At 41.7% G+C, this 20,365-nt stretch overlaps 1 protein-coding gene across 7 annotated transcripts in view; it reads left to right on the forward strand.

Moving 5' to 3' along the window:
* The window catches only part of AFF1 (AF4/FMR2 family member 1), a 124,665-nt gene that overhangs the window by 48,591 nt on the left and 55,709 nt on the right, over window positions 1–20,365 (forward strand). For all 7 annotated transcript variants that reach the window (XM_030025812.2, XM_030025856.2, XM_030025838.2 and 4 more), the window contains 2 exons: window positions 5,047–5,167; window positions 5,705–6,616. In XM_030025812.2, coding sequence (XP_029881672.1) covers window positions 5,047–5,167; window positions 5,705–6,616 — 1,033 coding nt within the window. The remainder of the gene's footprint in view (window positions 1–5,046; window positions 5,168–5,704; window positions 6,617–20,365) is intronic.

The following is a 20,365-nucleotide window of genomic DNA, read 5'->3' on the forward strand; positions in this document are numbered from 1 at the left end:
CCTTCCCCACTGCCCCTCCTCTCTTTCTCTTCACACACTCTTTAAAAAGAATTTATTGCTGGGAAGAGAGCTTGGGGTCAAGGAAGGTTCAGGGAGAGAAAAGGCCTTTGGAGGTATTTCAGCTGCCGTTTTTGCAGCAAGCGGCATGTAAGATGTTTTACATTCAGTGTTGGGATACCTATAGGAAAGATAGCTGTTTCTCATTGTAAATATTATTGTTGCAAGAGACACAAGTTACAGTTGTTTAGGGTTTTCCTTTTGTTTGAATATAATCAGAACCTCTGAGCAAAACAGCTTGATTGCTCTGAATTTGGATGCTCGCCAGCCTAGAAATAGAAGGATATCTGACGTAGCGCAGTGTTTTAGTAGAAAACAATTTGCAGGGTCATAATATGTGGCTTGGGGTTTTTTTTTGTTTGGTTGGTTTTAATTTTTTTTTCATTGCTGCTGTTAGTTTTTAAACTACTTGCAAGTTATGGGCTTCTCTTGCTCTGAGTGGAGATCTAGTAAGACATTTATAGCAAGGCATAATGTAAAACAAGAACCCTGATTGGCCAGCGCTGACAGCAGATTTTGTCCTGGGAGAACAAATAAAAATAGCCTATGACATTTTCTGCAGTTCTTCCAGCATGTCAGACTGATGTTCTTCTGTGTGCCTCCTTTCCAGTAGATTTTTGCTTGTGCATGTATGTGCACATACAGGTTCTGTTTTGTCTTAATAATTAGGACTTGATGTTATTGTTAAGAGAGTCTGTGGTAAAGAAGATGACATTTATAAGTAGTAATATTGTGCTAATGCTTTGGTTTATGATTAAGATTTATAAACTCACACTTAATATTTGAGGGCTGTTTGGTTGGGGGGGGTTGTTGGGTTTGGGGTTTTTTTTTTTTTGTTTGTTTGTTTTTTTTAAATTTTTTGAAAGGTGCAGAAGCTGAACCTTGTGAGCTGATGTATAGTGTCCAAATGTGTGCCCAAGGTCACGCCTGTTTTGCATGACTAAAGAATGTGCTCTTATTGCCCAACACAAAGTCCCTTGAAATCAATAAGAAGTTTTTTGCCTATTTCAGTGGGCTTTGGCTAACCCTCCTGCTCTGCAAGTTGAAACAACCAAACAAAACCTCTTGGTCAGAATTTCCATTTGTTTTGCAGCAGAGTCTTACTGTGGAGTGGTTCAGCTTCTCAGTGCTCCTCCAGCCAGGGAGATACACACGTGGTTATGCTGATATTTGTGTATCATCACTAATGCTTTTCAATCTTGGTTTACTGCTGATAGTGGCATGCTGTTTTGTATTTTCCTGCAAGAATAGTAATCTGAGTAGTTCACGGCTCCTGCCCTTTTACCCAGCAACCATAGAAAAAGACCTGTTAATACCAAGTAATGTTCTGTATAGGTTTTATCATACAAAGGGAGAACACAGGTGAACATGTGGATTCCCACTGACTTCCCACGTCAGCCTTCTGGTATGTGGAAATGATAACCCAGCTTGTTAACTGGATCCATCTAAAGTATTGCATGTATTTTTTTTTGTTTTGTTTAAGAAAGTTGATCTACATTTATCTCCTTGCTAATAAATCTTACGTGAAGAAGCTGATCAGGGGAGTAAATTTTAGATTACTGTTGAAAGCTAGACAAGCAGGGGGTAGTGAAGTCATAACAAGATATGATACTTGACTCTAGTAGTGTGTGGGAGGCTGTTACTCAAAGTCCTCAGTGCTTTATAGGAATGGCCACTACTACAATAGTGCACCTTGAAAGATCTCAAGTATTCAAATACTTTTGCATGTGTCTTACTATATAATAATGCAGGTTATAAAGTGATGTGGTATGCTCTAGTAGTGATGTTAGAGTTTTTGAAAGGTAACTGATGTTGTTAGGGAGGTTGGGAATGGGTCTGTTAGAAGAGAAGTTATTCTTTTAGTCTTGACAGTGTTCCCCAAGAGACTTGTGTTCAGCCTTGTGGCTTTTATGTCTTTCTCTGTCCCTTCTGAAAGAAGCAAACAGTCTCTTACCTGGGAAGGTAAAATGAGATTGGCTCATTTTAAAACAATCTATTTTAAAAACAGAAGGGTTGGCTGTGGCTTTTGTCCTTATGTATTGTTTAGATGAACTTTTTAAACTGCTTTCACTTCTTGGGCTTCAGCAGAGGGCTATGCCAGCTCAACAGCTTGTCTGCAGGAAGCCTGGATCTGAAGTGTGCCACAACAATCTGCAAATTGCAGTGGCAGAATCTGTTTTGGGGAAAGCTAGCACAATATCTGTGTGTGCTGTGTACTCCAGCCAACACCATGAGTAATTTAATAAGTACTAGGGAGAAAACAAACAAAAACAAATAAGTATATTTAATGTTGCAGTTGTATTAAAAAGTACTGTGTAGGTCTGAGTGCTTGCCATTCATGGTGTGGATCAAGACAGAAATAGTAACAGGGTGGGCTGAGATGTCAGTAGCGTTGTGCAGACCAAAATGTGTACATGTATCAAGAGACACAAAGTGGGAGAAGGAGCTTTGCTTTCTTTTTCTTTAATGCAGTTGTCAAGCTTGTAAAAAGTAGATCCCCTTTGTGTTTTAATTTCCTGTATGTCCCTCTGTCTATCGAATGATGAAAATTATGGCTGAAGAGCTGACAGGGAAAAACATGACTGGGAAAACAGCTGATGCTCAAGGAGGAGGAGTTAAACTAACTTAATATTGTACCTTCAGCATTGCACTGAATACTATAGTTAGGCTCAAAAACATGGTGGTAGCTTCAAAAGGAAAAAGTCAAGGTGGGTGGGGAGAGCTGGAGCTGAGCACCTGGTTGCAGTAAGAGTCTTGATTAGTCTGAACATGTCAGAAGAGCTCCTTGCAAGAGAGTTGTATAATTTGTTAAGGGAAGATACTGACAGCAGGGCAAAGAGGCTGGGAAATGGCAAGAAGTGAGGACTGCCACCAGGGCAGTGGTTTTCCTCCTTTGCCCTCCCCACTGTGTTAGCTTGAGCACTTGTGCAGCCATGGGGGAAATGGACTGGGGACCAGTGGGGGAAAAGTTGCTGATGGACCTGAATTAAATTGTGCCCATCAAAAAAAAAAAAAAAAAAAAAAAAAAAAAAAGTTCATTCTACAGTTCTCATTGGTGTTCCTGACACTGAGCCATAGTGTCACAGATTGGTGAAGAGAAGGTTTCAGAAGTCTCCTTCATGCTACAAGCCAGCATCTTAGCCGTTAAAACCATCTTTTGTGTTTTTTTCATGCTTGCTGTTAAGGGAATTTTTTTGAAGTTTATAGAAAGGATATTTACAGAATCATTTTTTACTTCCTGGAATGTTAGGAAAATGGTGCTTCATTCAGTAAAAATTTTCCAGATAACTTGAACAGATATGTTTAAAAAACGCTGTCAACTTGAAATGCATTCACTTAAAAATCATTCGTTCCCATACAATTTCAAGTAGTAGGTGTAGCCAAGATTGCTTCTAGTTTGCCGTATAATTCCTCCTAATTTTTTGTCTTCTGCAGTTGGTATCTCCCATATCTGGCTGCACAAAGCTTTCCTGGCACACACACGGCAACTCACTGATGATAGATATGAAATTGCTCACATTCAGAATGACATCGGATGCACAGAAGAAATGTTTCTATTATATATTGTTCGTAACAGAAGGATTGTGTATATTTACTGAATCAGTGATCTGTGATTTATTTTTTTTTTTAATTTTTAAAATTTTTTGCATTGTTTGCAGAAGTGGGTTACATAGAGCTTACTGGAAACCTGTTTTGCTATGTTTGGAAACAGTTCAGCACTAACAAAGTTGGAAACTATTTTAAATGTGCACAGTCTAACCCCCTGAATATGTTTTTCTGTCTTAGTGGCACAAGTACATCCTTGCTGCAGTTCCATATATGGAAATTTGCCATCAGACAGCATCGTTTTCCAGAGCTCACATTGAGTCCGGAAACCGCCTCTGCAGTAGTCAGACCTCTTGGTTAACTGTTACAGCAAAGCCAGTCCTCTATCTCTCCTTTAGGGATGATTAAACTTTCAGTAGATGATTATTAGTGTGATATTTGAGACAATGTCACTGGTGGGGAAGACAAGGCTCTTCCCTTCCAAACTGGAACACTTGAGAAGTTGAGTGTACCAAGACGAATATAGAAATTGCATGTATGCAGTAGGCTGTGCAATAGAGTAGAAACAGGAGAGGAGAGAAATACCTGCATCCACATACTATGCCTGCATGCTTTTTCTTCCCAAATGTCCATAAATATTAGGGCAATAGATTCACTTATTTTGCAGTAGTATTTCACAGAGGAGGTGTAGTTTAAAGGATCTGGCTCTCCATGAAGTCATCCTGCTGTCCATGTGATACAGTTTTATTGCTGGTTTGATGTGGGGCTGGTGGAATTGAGTGCATGCGTACGTGTTTGAGGAGGAACAGGGGGATTTGACCTGGTGTTTTCCAAATTTCGGAGACCTTCTCTTTAAATACATTTACGCAATTGCTTTAAATGCAACTATGTGGTTTGCCAGGCAAGCAGCTTTCCAAATGTCCATTTAAAGTAGAGAGTAAGTTTTCAAGCCTATTTATAAAGTAAGCAAAGTTCAATCTCTGAAAGTGGCAACACTTTGAAAGTAGTGAATTCTTTTTTACTCTCAGGTGAAGAGTTGGGGCAGAAGTCTGGAGGAGAACAAGAATGGTAGTTTTCACATCAATCATTGCAACTGGATTTGCCAGCTCATGCGCTGATCACCCACGTTGACTTCCTCTCAGTTTGTGTTTCACAATTAAATGGATGGATAGTTTTTCCCTTCCCACCCTTCTTGATGTATGGTATCAGGAGTAGAAATCACTGAGAAGGATGTATGCTGTACCTTGTATGTTACGTTACTATGCGGTATGGCAAATACTTGACGTAACTGATTAGTCAGCTATAACCACCTTGTGAATTTCAAAATTATTTTCGTGCTGGACATATGCCAGTCTGAAAACCACAGTTTCTGCACAAAGTAGATACTTGTTAATAACACTGGTGTAAAGTGTTAACCATCCTTTCTTTCTCTCTTTCCTAAAGCTTGTACAACGAGGACAGAAACTTGCTACGTATTCGAGAGAAAGAGAGGCGGAATCAGGAGGCTCTGCAGGAGAAAGACAAGTTCCCTGAGAAGACTCCCCTCTTTGCAGAACCCTACAAGGTAATGGTAGAGGAGTGCGTGGTGGAGGGAGAGGAGGAAAGAGGGTTGGGGTGGAAGCGGAGAGCTGTGGCCTCTGCATACGCTATAGCAGACTTGAGCATGATACATGCAAACACAGCATCTTCCCATCTGCTTAACTTAAATTCATCAGAGTATGTGCTTAAAGCTCTGTAGATGGTGCAAGCGCAGTACAGACTTTGGGTTGCGCAGATTCATTTGGGGGCCTCCTGTAGTCTGGGAGTTTGAGGGAGAGTTGCCCAGAAGCAGCTTGGCTGCCTGTCTGCAGCTGTGGTTGAAACAAACTGGTCTGATGTTAGTGTTCCTGAAGACTTGGCTCAGAAGAACTAATACTGACTAGAGCAGTCCCACTTGCTTTCAGAAACTGCATGCAGGATCAAGATGAGCTTGCATAACTTCACTCACAGTGATGCATGGTGATTAAAATAAGATCCTGAAGAATGTCTCTTCTTGAGCTGGATCTCTTGGGATGGGGGGTCATGCTTTTTAAGTTTCCGCCTCTCTGTTCTTCTGTTGCAGACTAATAAAGAAGATGAGTTGTCAAGCCGAATTCAGAACATGCTGGGCAATTATGAGGAGGTCAAGGAGCTCATCAGCAACAAATCCCATCAGAATCTCATAGGGATTCCAAAAAGTGTTGCTCCTCTGATCCCACAAGGAAAGCCTGATCGCCCATACTTCCCGGAAAAGACCAGCCATACATTACCATCTTCATTCCACCGCACAACCTACCATCCACCCATGGGACCTATGGTTGTACCTCCTCCCCCTCCAAGCCACTCCATTCACTACCAAAAGGCACAATCAAGAACAGAACCAGCTTCAGGTTTGCACACGAAGAGTCACAGCTTATCCAATGGTCGGAGCCAAGGTCAAGAACACAGTCGTGGTGGTCAGCAAAGTCATGCATGTTTTCACCACAAGAGAAATGACAGGCGTGTGGTTGGTGAAGGTCATGCTGATGAACTGCAGGCCTCCCTTTTGGTGCTTTCTCCATTGCTGTCATCTTTTTCTTCTCCAGTGGCACCCCTGTCACCTCTACATTCCAGCCAGCATATCAATTCCAGGTCACAGAACAGCAGCAAAAGTCGTGGGCAGACCTACAGTCAAACAAAATCATCTCAGGACCTAGTGACAGGATCACAGGAGAAGGAAAGTCGGGACAGCTCAGCTGTTAACCTGACCAGCACCACTCAGCCTTCCTCTCAGACTTTCCCCCCACCTTTGCCATCAAAAACCAGTGCAATGCAGCAGAAACCAACAGCGTATGTCAGACCAATGGATGGCCAAGATCAGGCACCAGTTGAATCACCAGAGCTCAAACCTCTTCTGGAGGAATACCACGGAGAACCTTATGAAAAAATCTCAGATTTGAAGGCAAATGCCAAAGCCAAACTATCCAAATTGGAAATCCCTTCTGAGCCCATAGAGGTGAGTGCCATTGTTGGGGGGCTCTGTTACTGGCAGGGTAAGTTCAGCTGTGGTAGAACAGGTCATCGAGGGACAGAGGCTACTGGAAGCAATGATGGCTGTGCATGTGTTACCATTATTAGAAGGTGCATTTTGAGGTTGGCTTTTGCTGACCTGGGTGGGATACCTGTTTGGTGAAAATGCAACACTTGCTGTGATTCTGTGGTTTTCTCAGTGAGGCCGTAGCAGGTTTTATGGTTAGAGAGACTGCTTCTGTTGCTACGATTTTTGTTTTGCCTGTAAAGGATGTTGAAAAGGAGAAGGGGGAAATGATATACTGAGAAGGTCCAGTGGTGATGCACCTGCAGTTAGTACATGCAGAGTGTCAGTACTCAGTCTGAGTGCTGGTGGGTAGAAGCCCCAGATCCTCACTGACTATTGGGACAGCTGACTGTGCAGTGAGTTCTGTGGTCACCTGGTAGGTTGAAGGTTTTGGGGCTTTGATAAGTGACTGTGAACACCACAGGGTTCTCCTAAATAAGTTTGTAAGATCTCACTGTAGACCCTCAGGAAAGTATTAATGTGAACAAAAAACATCCTATAGATTTCTGCCAGATGGATTTAGCCTAGCTTTCTCTGGAAACACACCACCGTTCTGTCTCCCGCTTCATCAAATGCCTTTTGAGTAAGTTCTGAAGGTTAAGTAAATTTAGTGCAGAAGTGGAATTCTCAATGATAAGCAAGATCCTAAAAGTTCTGTAAAATTTTGCATTCAAGCAAAGAAGATACCCTCTTTCTTGTACCAACTATGAGCAGAACTCTGCTATGTGTTTGTTCTTATTAGCAGAAGGCAGCCTGGGCAGCAAGCTTGTGCATACCTTCATTCTAGTCACCACACTTACCCTTTCTCTGCCAAGGACTGAGAGGGATGTTGCAAAAGACGTGGGATGTGAAGCTGCAGTTGTTGCAGTGAAGAGGTGGCATTTGGGCCAAAGACCAAAATGTGTTGCATGTTAACCTTTGGTTATTCCTGCTCATCTGAGAACAGCTTCTTCCTGATATATATTATTTTCTTGAGAGCAAAACACTAGCTTCTTCATTTGTCCCCCATTTAAAAATGAATAATGTTTTGGGGCTTAGATTTCAACCTTCAGTTAGAATCTGCAGTTTCAATCTGCAATTAGACTTCTCTCTTCAGGTGCTCTTCCGTCTTTCGTTCTGCTCTTTTGGTCATTTTCATGGATTTGTCTTTTCCAGGTTGAGACATGTCAGTTGGTTGCAGCAAGGTTGAATGCAGGGGTATTGCAGATTAGCAGGTGCAACTCAGAACATAACGCTGTTGCTCTTGTTCTGCTTAACTGGCCCTCTTGCCAGAGGGACGAAAACTTCTGAGAATATGGATTTTTTTATATAGTTCTCCCTGCATCTTGAGTTGGTTAGAGATCATATGCAGTGTGTGGTAGAGACGGGCGCAGTTAAACTGGATTAGATTAGTCTGTTCTAGCTTTCACTTGAGAGAAAAAGGAAAAGGCAGTGGTCAGAGCGGTTGGGAAGGCTTTTCCAAAGATTTCAGAAAGCATCTCTCACCTGTGTTTGGGCCCTGCTCTGAAGTCCGGTGGCCTCACAAGGAGCAGGTGTGTTGTTTAGGACACTGTTAGGAAACTTTAGGGGAAGGGGAGGATGGCTGGAATTAAAATTGCTTCTTAACCAGGCGGTTAAGAAGTGGTTCTTTCCTTTATAATTATTTTGATACAGCAAGATTCCTTGTTGTATTCCGTTTTTGCTGACCCCAAGACCACCTATCTGATTTGTCATGTGTGATTGAGGTAGAAGCCTTGGATTTCTCAGACATGTGCTGTAAGTTAAAGTGGCTTGAAGCTCACACTGATAAAGCAGTGGGAGAGGAGGAACAGTGTTGTTCAGCAAATGCACGCTCTTTTTTGTTGTGCCCTTTGAAGACCATTGTTTCAGCTTTGCTAAGGGACCAGCACACTGATTCTGCCTGCCTTGCGGCTTAGCCTCCTACGAGCTCAAAGGCACTTGGTTCCCAGGTACGTTTGGCAGTTTTACCATGCTCATCCTTCAGCACTGAGAATATTGCTATGCTCTGTGGGATGTAGGATCCCACAGTGCTGACCTAAGGCAGCTGGGCGAGGAGAGCTGTGGAGATGTTTTCAAATTGTATTTTGCCTTTGTAATAAAAAGGGAGAGTGTGGGTGAGGTCTGCTTTTCATGGAAAAGGGTGTTGATCAGCTGCAAATGGCTGTAGGCAATTTTTTGTGGAAAATGAGATGAGACTGGCAAAATGACATTGTTGAGAAGTTGTGAAAATACTTTCATGCTGAGAGACTTTATTTGCTTCAAAGTAGGTTTGACATTGCACATCATAACTCCGAACAGGAAGTGCACTGTGGTCTGCTTTTCATTATTTGTTTGACCAGATATTTTACTCCTGGGGGAGAAGTAAAGCAGTGCAGGGCCTTACCTTCTGCATTACCCATTCTTCATTAACCATTGCCAAAAAGATAAAGGGCATTTCTGGGTTTAAAACTCTTTTTAAAACTCTTTGCAATTTTTTTTTTTTTCTTTTTGAGAGGGCATGCTTATTTTTTAAAAATGAGACTTCCTTGTTTTCTTCCAACTCTCCTGGTCCCTGGTCCCATTTCTATTTTCATCTTCTCTTTTTTTTTTTTTTTTTAATTTTTTTTTTCATTTTTAATCCCCATGCTTTTTATGTTGTCTCATGTATCTCTGGTTTAATACGATTTTAGATAGGGTAGTGTTAGCTATGATGCTATATGCTTAATGAAATTCTTTCTCACTTTCCATTGAGCACGTGACTCTGAATCCAAATGCCCGTAAAAATCTTACAGCTGCCAGAGCATGAGTAGTGTTACCCATGCTATTAGATCTGCGGCAGAGTAAGAACATAATAAAAAGGGAACTGAAGATAATGAAAGAAATGGTTTTGCACAAACCAAAACCCTGGTTTTAATTATATGGTTAGTCCATGTTGAAGCTGATAGATGAAACCTTTTGTGAATATGCTGAATGATCCTCATTTGAGGTAGGTATCTTTAGGCTGTGACGTCTGACTGTTTTCTTCTGTGCATAGGCGTTTTGGATAATGGCTCTGTAAGCTCTAGTGAAAAATCTGTGACTTCATTTTCTGCTTGTTTGAGGCTCATCATTATCATATTCACTTACTTCTGTTTGGTCTCAATGATTAATGTATATTTGATGGTACAGTCTTTCAGTGCTAAAGCCTGGAGAGTGAAGAGGAAGAAACAGTGTGGTTGCACACCTGGGTATATTCCCTCTGTGCTGGATGTACACTATAAGAGAGGTGATTGGGGAACAGGGCTGGGCTGGTTTGCTTTTAGGAAACATCCAGTGGGGTATGTTGCATGCAGGTGAAAGATTCACCCAAAGAAAGGGATCTTGGGAAGGCTAATCAGGGGGTCCTTTGCCTGAAAGATTGGCCCTCCCTTTTGTTTCTGGTGAAGCAGGAGCTGTGGGAAGGCTTCTTGCCCTCCCATGACCCTGACAGTGAATAGGTCTAGACTAGCAGAAACTCTGCTGTTCTTCCCTCTTCTTCCCAGCAACTGGGAGCATGGTTTTACAAATTTTATTTAAACTGTTCGGCCCCAGTTATACTGAACAGCCACATGCCAAACACAGTTTTTCCCGTGATCTCTCTTGACATCATTTAGGAAAGCCATTTCTTACTGCATGTTTTTTGGCTAATTGAATTTCTAAGGCGTGTGTCACCTGCAGCTGTGAATTCATTATTGACAGCTTCTGTTCATGGCAACACTGACAAGTTAAGCCTTCCAGTCTGAATAGACAAGCAGATTCACTGTAGAGTGAATTAATCCACAGTGGATAACTGCGCAGTGACTCACTTTGCATTCATGTAAAGAAACCGAACAGCTCTTGCCCCACTTCCCCAAATAGAAACCTTCACTTTCAAACGTCATCCCCGACTCTTTAAGGAATCTTTCCAAATTTATTGTGAGACGACTTAAAAATATAGCATACATGAAGCTTAGATGTATCCCTTCTCTTAATGTGCCAGGTTTTACCTCTTCCCCCAGCACCTAAACAAAGATGCTTTTAAAGCCATTCTGTCTTTTCATGTCTTTAGGAGAGCTGCAGCACCAACAGAGACCCTTGTATTACCTCAGTTGACAAAGACTGTGATGTCTTAAAGGGAATCGTCTTGACGGAAGGGCTAAGAAGCAGTGAGGCTGGTTTGAGAGTGTTTATAAATCCTCAAGCATTATTAAGGGCATAGTGTCTGGAGGAATGTATAGCACTTGATGCTCACTGAAGATTTGGCTTTGTTTTCCCGGCAGTTTTGTAAACGTTAGGGAGTAGCTCCTTTTATCTCATGTAATGAGACCTCATTGGACTTTCCTCTTTCACCTACAAACTGGGAAGCAAATAGGGAAGCAACCAATTTAAAAAAAAAGCAAACAAAACAACAGCAGCAAACAATAGAGGAGTCCAGACATGTTACGTCTTTTTGGTAATACTGTATTATCCTTGAAGTACAGGGTACACACAAAGATCTCTGTTCGAAGTGGGATTGGTGTCATTGAGCTCTGTTCACCTCAGTAAACATTTATGAATGGTCACCAGTTAAAACATGATTGTTGCATAGTATATAGTGATGACTAAATACCTAGAAAGAAGTTTGAATGCCAAAACAAAACCATTCTAGATAATATTTTTTCACTGACTTCTCTCCATGGCAACTGAGCTTTTCTACTGGAAGTAGTCAGACAGGTGAACCCTGTAAACTAGAAATAAATATATTGCTTTAATCTGTCCTTTAAAAATGAAAATCTTTTGAAATACATATATAGCACTGTCATTTGGTCTTACCTACTGAATACAGAGTATTTAGCATTATGCTGCTATTGTTGTTTTTCTACCAACCTTATATTTATTTATCATTTACTGAATAGAAGGAATATTGGGCTTTTTTTCCCCTCTCCCCTTTGTATTCCTTTTTTTAATTCTTTTTTTTCTTTTTTCCCCTGCTTTGCACCAAGAGAGGTAACAAGGTGTTGCTTCTGTGTCTCCTCTGCTGCCCTCTTTATAGTCAGAAGTGCCTTATGTGATTGGAGAAGGGTTTCCTTGCTTCACCACAAACATTGTGTAAATTTGTCTTTTTGTTGGTGTGTGACTGCTAAAGAAGTAGATCAAACATGAATGACAATTGTTACTACTAGATTTTTAATGTTTGCTTACAGTCTCCAGAACAAAGAGTGCTCTGGAAGAGCTGGAGGGTGAGGGCATGTGGGGCAAGGAGCAGGTGGTTGGTTCAAAAGCCACAAAGGACATCTTGTATTGTTAATTCAGTTTAACCAGACTCTGATGTTCAAAGTTCATGCGTCAGACTGCACAAGTCATAAATTAGAAGTAGTCTCGTTCATCTTCCTCTTTGATGCTTGGAGAAGGTACGCTCAAGTCCAGTGTCCAACTACCAACTCTCACCTGCAAGGCTTTTCAAGTTTGAGACCCTTGCTTGTTCACTTGGCTCCAAGGTCTGGGCTTGGCTTTTATGCAAAATACCAAATAATAGGGGAATTGTTTTAAAAAAACTGCATTCAGCCATCAGGCCACCAGAAATGGGTAGTGTTTGTTCTTGCTGCTTGGAAGGCCAACTAGGCAGTATCAGTGTGAAGAAAAGGAACAGGGATCCTGCATCTGCCAAGAGTGTGTGGTGAGGAGGGGAAGGAGGGGGTGCCAAGAAACTGTTTCTGAGAGAACTGTTGAGTCCTTGCCAGTTTTTCCCATCAGATGTGGATGGACTTAGCTCTTTGGCTTACACCAAACCCGACTTCTCTCCATAGAGTGTCTCTGGGCACCATTGCAGAACATTTGTCCAGATTCAGTTGCTAAATCCATCACTTTGCAAAGCAATGGGAGACTGAGAAAGAGTAGTTAGATGGGGATTTGCAAATCCTGCAGAGAGCAAGAGCAGGATAGATAAGGTCAGGCAAGAATTTCCATAAACTACGTTGCATCTTTCCAGATGACTCAGAAGTCAGTGTCTCGTCCAGATTGCTGTGAGAAACTTGGGCTTAAACAAGCTGCCATAGCGTATTAATCACTGGGAAGTTTTTTGGTTGAGGTTTTTTAGGTGGTTGTTCTTCCTGTAAAGGGCTTGTGATCAGCCATCCTTACTGGAATCAGTTATGATTCCAGCACAGCATTTAGACCATTGCCTTTCTCATTGGCAACTGTAAAGAGAGCGGTGTTTAAAAAGGAGGGACAAAAAAAAAAAAAAAAAAAAGAAACAAAACCTGTGGTCCTCTGCAGTTTGCAAGGTCAGGAGCCAACAAGCTGAATTTAAGGAGAACTTAAGAGCACTTATGTTGTTTACCATTGCCGTGCAGGCACAAAATCAGCGCTTGTTAAATGTTGTGTATGTAAACAGCTACTTTTTTTCCTGTAATAACCCATTTTGTGTCAATGGCTGTATGTTAATGAGTAAAATGAATATCCTGCAATTGTGGGTATGAGTAATTTTCCAAACCTTCATCTGTACAATGAGGACTAACATGCACAAGTTTTACAAAGGTGAGTGAATAAATGTGTGTAGAAACTTTCAGATGTAGTAATGCTGAGAAGGTATCAAAATAAAATTGATAACCCTGTCTTCAAAGCACGGAGTTAGTAGTGGGCTCTGGTAAGTCAAGCAAGAAGCAATAGTTTGGAGCTGAGGGGTAAACCAGCAAGTGCTATAAGCTGCTTTGTAAAGCTCCATCTGTCTAACACGGCAAATGGCAAAACGTCTATATGACACACATTCTCACATTTCTCCTGAGTGCTTGATGTTGTTGGGTTAGTATTCTTGAAATGCAGGGCAGCAGGAATGAGTGGCTGGCTTCTGAGCGAGTATGGAAAATGTCAGTGAGACAGTTTTGCTGGATCCCTCAGGTTTCCTAACTTTTTCAAGCCATGATTATCTAGTGCCAGCTATGTGAGTTTGTACACGCTAGAGAGAGTGAGGGGAATGTAGTGTGTGCCACTGGGACTGCAGTTATGTTAGGGTAGCTGTGGTTTGAGGGACAGCATGGAGTTTGTGGGCTTTGGTGCTGACCGTGAGTCCCAGGGAAGGAAGGAAGGAAGCATCATTTGAAGGCAGCTGAAAACACATTGTTTAATAGTCTTGTCTGTCTTGCAGGAGTTTCATATGAGGATGCTTTTCTTGTGCTATAATTGCTAAACAAAACCAAATCAAACATGCAGAGCTTGTCTGCGAGCTGTGTTTGGTTTGGAAGTTTGTGGTCTCTATTTTAGTCCTTCAGAAAAGCTTGTACACCTGAAGGCCTGATTTGGTTTTTCTGCTAAAGCACTTTGTTTAATAAGTAGTAGTATCTCTTTCTGGGAACCTGGAATCATGTGTCTTGACAAATATCGCTGCTTCAGTGTCACTGTAACAGTTATATTGACAGAACTCAGGAGTAAAAACATAATGCTGTGAGTTGTGTGCTGGGTATTCTCCATCCTCTGAAAGATTTATTTTTTTGGCTCTTTCGGAAGAGTCCCATCTTCTACCTTGAAGGCTTAACCATTGCTGTCATGACTTAAATCTGTGCTGCCCCCCGTAGTGATGATGATGGTGAAGTCCTTTGCTAGAGCTGCTTAGCCAAAGTTAAATTTCGGCAGAAGAACCCAACCTGGAGACCAGCATGAATTACCTGACCCTGAACAGTATTCTGAATTTGAAGCCAAGTGTCAAGCTGCACCTTGCAGACGGTTGCATTATAGCCAGCTTTATTTACTTCTGAACAGCAAGGAGTCTAATTTTAGTTGGGTGAATGAGAAATGTTACTGCTTCTTTAGAACTGGCTTAGAAGAATTGGGAACTATTATTTCTAACTTTTTTTTTTAAACTAATGGAAGTTTTCTGCACAAATCTTTTAAATGCAGAGGCAGCCTGTGCCTTTGCAGACAAAGCTTAGCTGCTCCGATAGCAACTTAAGGAAAGCAAAATTCAATGAAGGGAGCAGACTGCAGAAAAATATTTATTTAAAAAAAAAAAAAAAAAGTAGTTTGGGAATGGAAACAATGTTCCCTGACTGTCAGGTGGCCACTGCAGTTACATGGGCGTTACTGGTTTGTGAAGCAGCTCGTTTGGGGTGGTAAGCTTTGCAAGGGAGGAAATGAACTACCAGCTGCTGGGCTGGCGTGTCAGGGAGGGATTGGTTGGTTGGTTGGTTGGTTGGTTTTAACTGTTTTGTTAAGCTGAAGTGGCTGTTTTCAAACCTTGTGTGGATAGTAATTGTTCGCAGTAATTACCTGACACTCCTGCTAAAAATCTGTGTGGAAATGAGAAAACTTTATGTCAACCTTATCTTTGGTTATTGTTCACATGGGTCTCCAGTGGCGACTGCTGGTATGCAAAACTGTTGTCTGAACAGAGTAACGTATACTCATGTAGTGGAATCTCAAAGAGGAAATTGTTGTGGGGAAGAAACAGCAAGTGAAAATAGAACTTGGGTTCTTTGCTTGTGGGTGCACATCATGAACGAAATCCAAGGAGGTTGTGATTAGCTGCAGAAACATTACAAGAGGCATTTCATACTGCTAATACAGATTGTTACTGCCCAATATTATGACTAATAGACAAGAAAAGTGGTCTGGAAAGCCTGATGAGAAGGCTAAGAGCAGATGACAGCCAAACCTTCCAACAAGCCAACTTCAAAGCAAGCACTGAAGGCAGGGAGACGTTGCAGGCGACATGCATGTTAAAAAGCTCCAAACAAAACACAGCCACTGACAGCTTATCACTTCTAGTTTCAAAAGTAAAGCCAGACATTTATCTTGGAGGAGGAGGAGGTGACTGTAGTGGCCTCAACTGTTTCTCTGCCTGGTCTCCAGACTCCATTGTCCTGCAGTTGTAAGGTCTTTGATTGCAAGAGGCATAAAAAGTTTTGGGTTTGGGTTTTTTTTTTTTTTTTTAATTTTAGATGTAATTCTGGAAGAAAAACCCCAAAACCACAAACCCATGGTCTTTTGAAAATCCATGTTACACTTGATGTTAGGCGGCACCGACAGACAATTTTCTTGTAGCCTGGGGCAGTAAGCTTGTTAACGGCTGAGGAGTAGCTTTATTTCTGACCTGATATCTGTTTAAACGTGAAATATGTCTAAGGTTTGTTTAAAAATGACTTATGATTTATTTAAGAATTCCTTTGGACTTTGAAGTAGAAAATTTTTCTGTCCTCGACATGGCTCACTTAATCCATCAGTCCTCTGCAAGCCAGACTGCGTTGGTTGGGGCATATTTTGGAAACCTGTACGGAAAACTGCACGCTTCAATGGAGCCTTGAAGCTCCAGTATCTTACCCTCTGTTAAAGTAAAATGAAACAGGCAAAAAAAAGGATAAACAGCTCATTGGAGACCGCAAATCACAATTCCTTCACTTCTTTCCCTCCTCTCCTCTTGCATTTATGCTGCATTGGGTTTCCCAGTGTTTTCTCTCCTAGCGCCTTTCTTGCTGTACCAAGCCAGGGGGCAGTGGGAAGAGTGCAGTGTACAAGATAAGGGGGGTTGAACATGGTGGCAGCTCTTGAAGTTATTTTTCTGTAGATTAAAGTATACATCAGCTTTTCACAGTATATGGTTAGCTAGCCATTCATCAGCCTTCGTGTTATAAGCATCTCTTAACAACCAGGGTGGAGTCTGTCATTGGGGTTTATATTGTGGCATAAAAATGCCTATATCTGGGATGTCACTTGATCTTAAACATGACACGAGTCATTTGTTTGGAAGAAACTGAACTTGGATTCCACCACTATCCCCTTACTGGGCATAGTGGTTGGCACCTTGGAAGATGTTAGAGGTGTTTGCCTGCATCTTTGTAAGAGGATGGATTGTATGTGTTTCTAGGAGGATTGGGGGTTTTAATTACTTTTTTTTTTTTTTAAATCGCTTGGCAAAACCATTTATTTTTATAGTTTCTTCACATGTATATGTAATGATACTTTAATACTCAGGCTTGTTGTAATAGCACTTAGTCTGATCAACTCCATTTTATTTTTCTCACTCTTGTTTTATATGAGAAACTTAAAAAAACCACCAAAACCTCAGCTTCACTATAAGGGCTGAAACTGAGCTACACTATTCCCAGTAAACATCCCTAAAAACTTGCATGTAAATATCCAAAGCTGTGTGGTCCGATCCTTTCTTGTAACCCTTAGGCATTGTGGTAAGTGTGAGCTGAAATGAATTGCAGCCAGAGAAAGGATAACTACAGGATTCTCCGCTGCTTGTTGTAATACCAAGTGCCCAAAGATGTATCCTTTTATTTGAGTCTTCTCCATGGCCCTTTTTGGCTCTCAGAATTGAAAGTAGTTGGTACCTTTTCTGCTCTTACATTAATTTCATTTCTTTTTCCCTTCATTTGCTGTAGCAGCTGTATTGGAGGTACATTCAGAGGTACTGACCCTGATCACTGCTTCTTGGGGTGATTTCATAGACGCAAGCAGTTTAGCGGTTTGACAGAGCGCTACTGGTTATGAGGTCAGGATTGCATACAGCTTTCGCATTTTTAAATACATAAACAGATTTTGGCTTCTCTTGTTTTCTCTCACCTGATGTGCATGCAGTATCTTAGGAGAAATCAAAGTCAATCCCAGTGGACAGGAGAGAATTATATGGCAGTGCTGTGTTTTGGTTTGGGTTTTTTTTAATAAGCAAGCCATAGCATGCAAGTGTAATTATATAAACAGAAATAGCTACTTGTTGTATTTTATTCAATAGGTGAGTCCCACTGGATGCGAAAGACTTTTTTTCCCTTGTGTGCCTCTCCTTTGGAAGAAGCCACATGTTTTATCCAGGCTGGAAATAAACCAGCAATAACATGCCAAAGCAGCACTAATAGCTCACACAAAATGTCCTCCACCAACCTGTTTGTAGATTTTTTTTAAACTCTCCGCACCATTTCTTGCACAAGTGGAAAGTGCCAAAGGGACAGATGTTGCCAATTTGAACCGTACAGGGGGAAGGCAAATATTGCTAAGCAACCGTGTGCTTGAGAGAGCATTTTTCGGAGAGGAGCCAAGGGAGTTATGCCTGGGAGCGCTTGCAGCTTCTCATGGCTTGGTGCGAGGGAAGAGATTAAAAGTTCTTTCCTGTCAGGGCTGACGCTGCCAGCACAAAAGACACCATAACCTATTGACACTGATTAGGGCTGACAAGGGAATGTATGAAAACAGGAAATCTCCCCTGCCATGTAGGAAGGCAGTAAGACATGTTCACGGAGGTAAGTGCACCACACAGACGTGGCTCGGCACTAAGCTGCCTCTGCCAGGGCAATGTCAGGCGTTTAGCTTCAGCGGGAGGAGGTAAAACCCAGGCAGGCAGCTGAGCCCTGTGAAGTCTGCGGGGGTCCTTGTCTGGGTCCAGCTTTCGTATCTGGCTTGCGAGCAGGTTGCTGAAGGATGGGCTGGTGGGGAGAGGGGGCTGCTTTCAGTGAGTCTTGTAATTGCAGGCTGCCTCATGTAAATCGAGTTAACTTCTCTAGTTATTGAAGGACAAAAGAGCTTATAAACAAGGCAAGTCTTAAAACACCTGTGTATAGTTGCACTCCTCCCTGGCCAAGCAGCACCTCATAGCTCAGTGCCAGGCTGGAGGTCGTTTTTCTGGTGGTCCTGCATGCCACTGGAGATGTTTCCTCAGAGAATGAATTTGCCTGTTTCAAGCCTCTGCATTATTTTGGCAATATACCTCTGGTGTCCTGTTCAAGAATGTATTTTCAGGAATAAAACAGATTTGTTTTTCTACATTGGGCATCACATTAATACTCTCCTAATGCTATTTTGAGCACCTTCTCGTCTTTGATCTGATTCTTGGCATTGTTTGAGTGAAGGGAGATGTTTAGCACACGTTGTGTTTCATGTCTTATTTCATGGGATTTTTACTAGGTACCAGTGAACCACAGTGGAAATGGCATTTTGCAGCCTAAGGATGCTCCATAGGCATCGTCTGCATCAGCACAGTGATGCATGTTATGATGAGTCTTGTGGTACTGCTCTTGCTTGTTGGGCTCTGTTGTGATTGCAGTGCTCTTGCCCCATACAGGTGCTGCAGCAAGAAGTTGCTATGCTGAAGTGTTGGTCAGCTCTCTGGTTTTCAATAAGCTTGCTTACTAAGGGGAGAAAAGTTTTCCTGCCCTCTTGATGATGAGTAACTTGAGAGGGCAGCTGGTATAGTCCTGTATGGCAGAAGTGATTCCTGATGTTACCTGGTAGGGCGTGAGATTGCCAGAGCTCACCAAAGAAGGCAGTGTGTAACCACTGCCACCTTAGGGGCAGTGACATTGGCTAGAGCACAGCTCTAGCATCCTTGGCAGGGATGGGCTCAGAGTGGGGGTCCAGCTCTCTGTGAGCATCCCTGTGTGTGGGGACCTGACCTCTGCAGTCTCCAGCACTGGCTGCTTTTGAAGCTGATGGCTAGTGCTAAACCAATGATACACCAATCCTGAATTTCAACATCTCTGGCTGATGTGCTGTACTGTTCCCAAAGCCTGACTATACCAGTATGTTAATTTTTGAAATGATATTAAGAAAGTAGTGGTATTCTTGCCATGACATACCACTCAGCATAATCTGTTTTCTGTCAGTTATGCCTCTCTTATTTGTTACCTTGTGTGGTTATTCTGTTTCTCAAAGTTTCAGGTCTTAGACATCAGTGAAAATAAAAACTAACAATGTCACTCACTTAATTATCTTTAATATCCCCCTCCTTCCCAAGCTTTAGCTGCCACTTTTCATTATCATAATGATGAGCGTTTATTACTTAGACAATAAATTAGTGCTTAATTGTTTTAAACAGAAGAATATTTTAATTCCCAGTTGGAAAAGGTGATATTCCTACCTTTTTGATCTCCCGCTTTTCAACACACTAATTTCTCTTTCTAAACTGCATTAGCAGTGTTACATTTTCTTGCCAAATTGTTCAATTGGTCAAATGGTTCATAAATGTCATTAGATATTGAGGTGCTCTTTTTGCATGCAGTCAGGTGTAGCAAATAGTACGAGACATGATCTTGGCAGTCCATCCTGCTCCGAGCAAAAGGTCCGGGTGCATTTCCCAGAGAGGCTCTGCTGTCAGCCCAGCTGCCTTTGCATATACCCAACCACATGGAAAACAAACTGCAGCTGCCTGTGGCCATGACTTAGCTTTTGTTTCAGACCAGGCAGGGGCTTGATGCTGGAAAGTGTCCTTTGCCCCCTTCCTTCCCTGCAGCTACCTTCATCTAATAAAAGGCATTACTGCTTTCTATGAGTCCTGCTTCTCTGGGATACTGAATTTAATCACTTTGGCCTTTCTGCCTGTTCTTAAGATGGAGCTTTTCTTGAATCAAAGGAGGAAGGAACAAGGGTGATGTTTGCCTTGTCTGCTAAGGAAATAGAGCTCAATAGTACTGGACTTACGGACTAATTTTTAACTGGTTAGTCACCTTCAATACTAGTAAAAAAATGAAACTTAACCTAAACTCCCATTGCTTACAGAAACTCCAGTTTGGGTGACTTATCCAGATGTGCACTTTCCTGTCAAGACAAATAGTAACTATTGCTATTCAATACATTGCTGTATAGCTTAGATTATGCCACAAGCAGAAATATCATCTTGGCTGGCTTATTAAGCTTCATTAAGTGAAAAGAAAAATGTGAACATTAAAAAAACCCACAACTTAAAGTTTTCAGATATATCTTCCTCTTTCACTGCTTGAATTTAGAAAG

Source organism: Aquila chrysaetos, chromosome 1, assembly GCF_900496995.4.
Source record: "Aquila chrysaetos chrysaetos chromosome 1, bAquChr1.4, whole genome shotgun sequence".
NCBI classification, from domain to species: Eukaryota; Metazoa; Chordata; class Aves; order Accipitriformes; family Accipitridae; genus Aquila; species Aquila chrysaetos.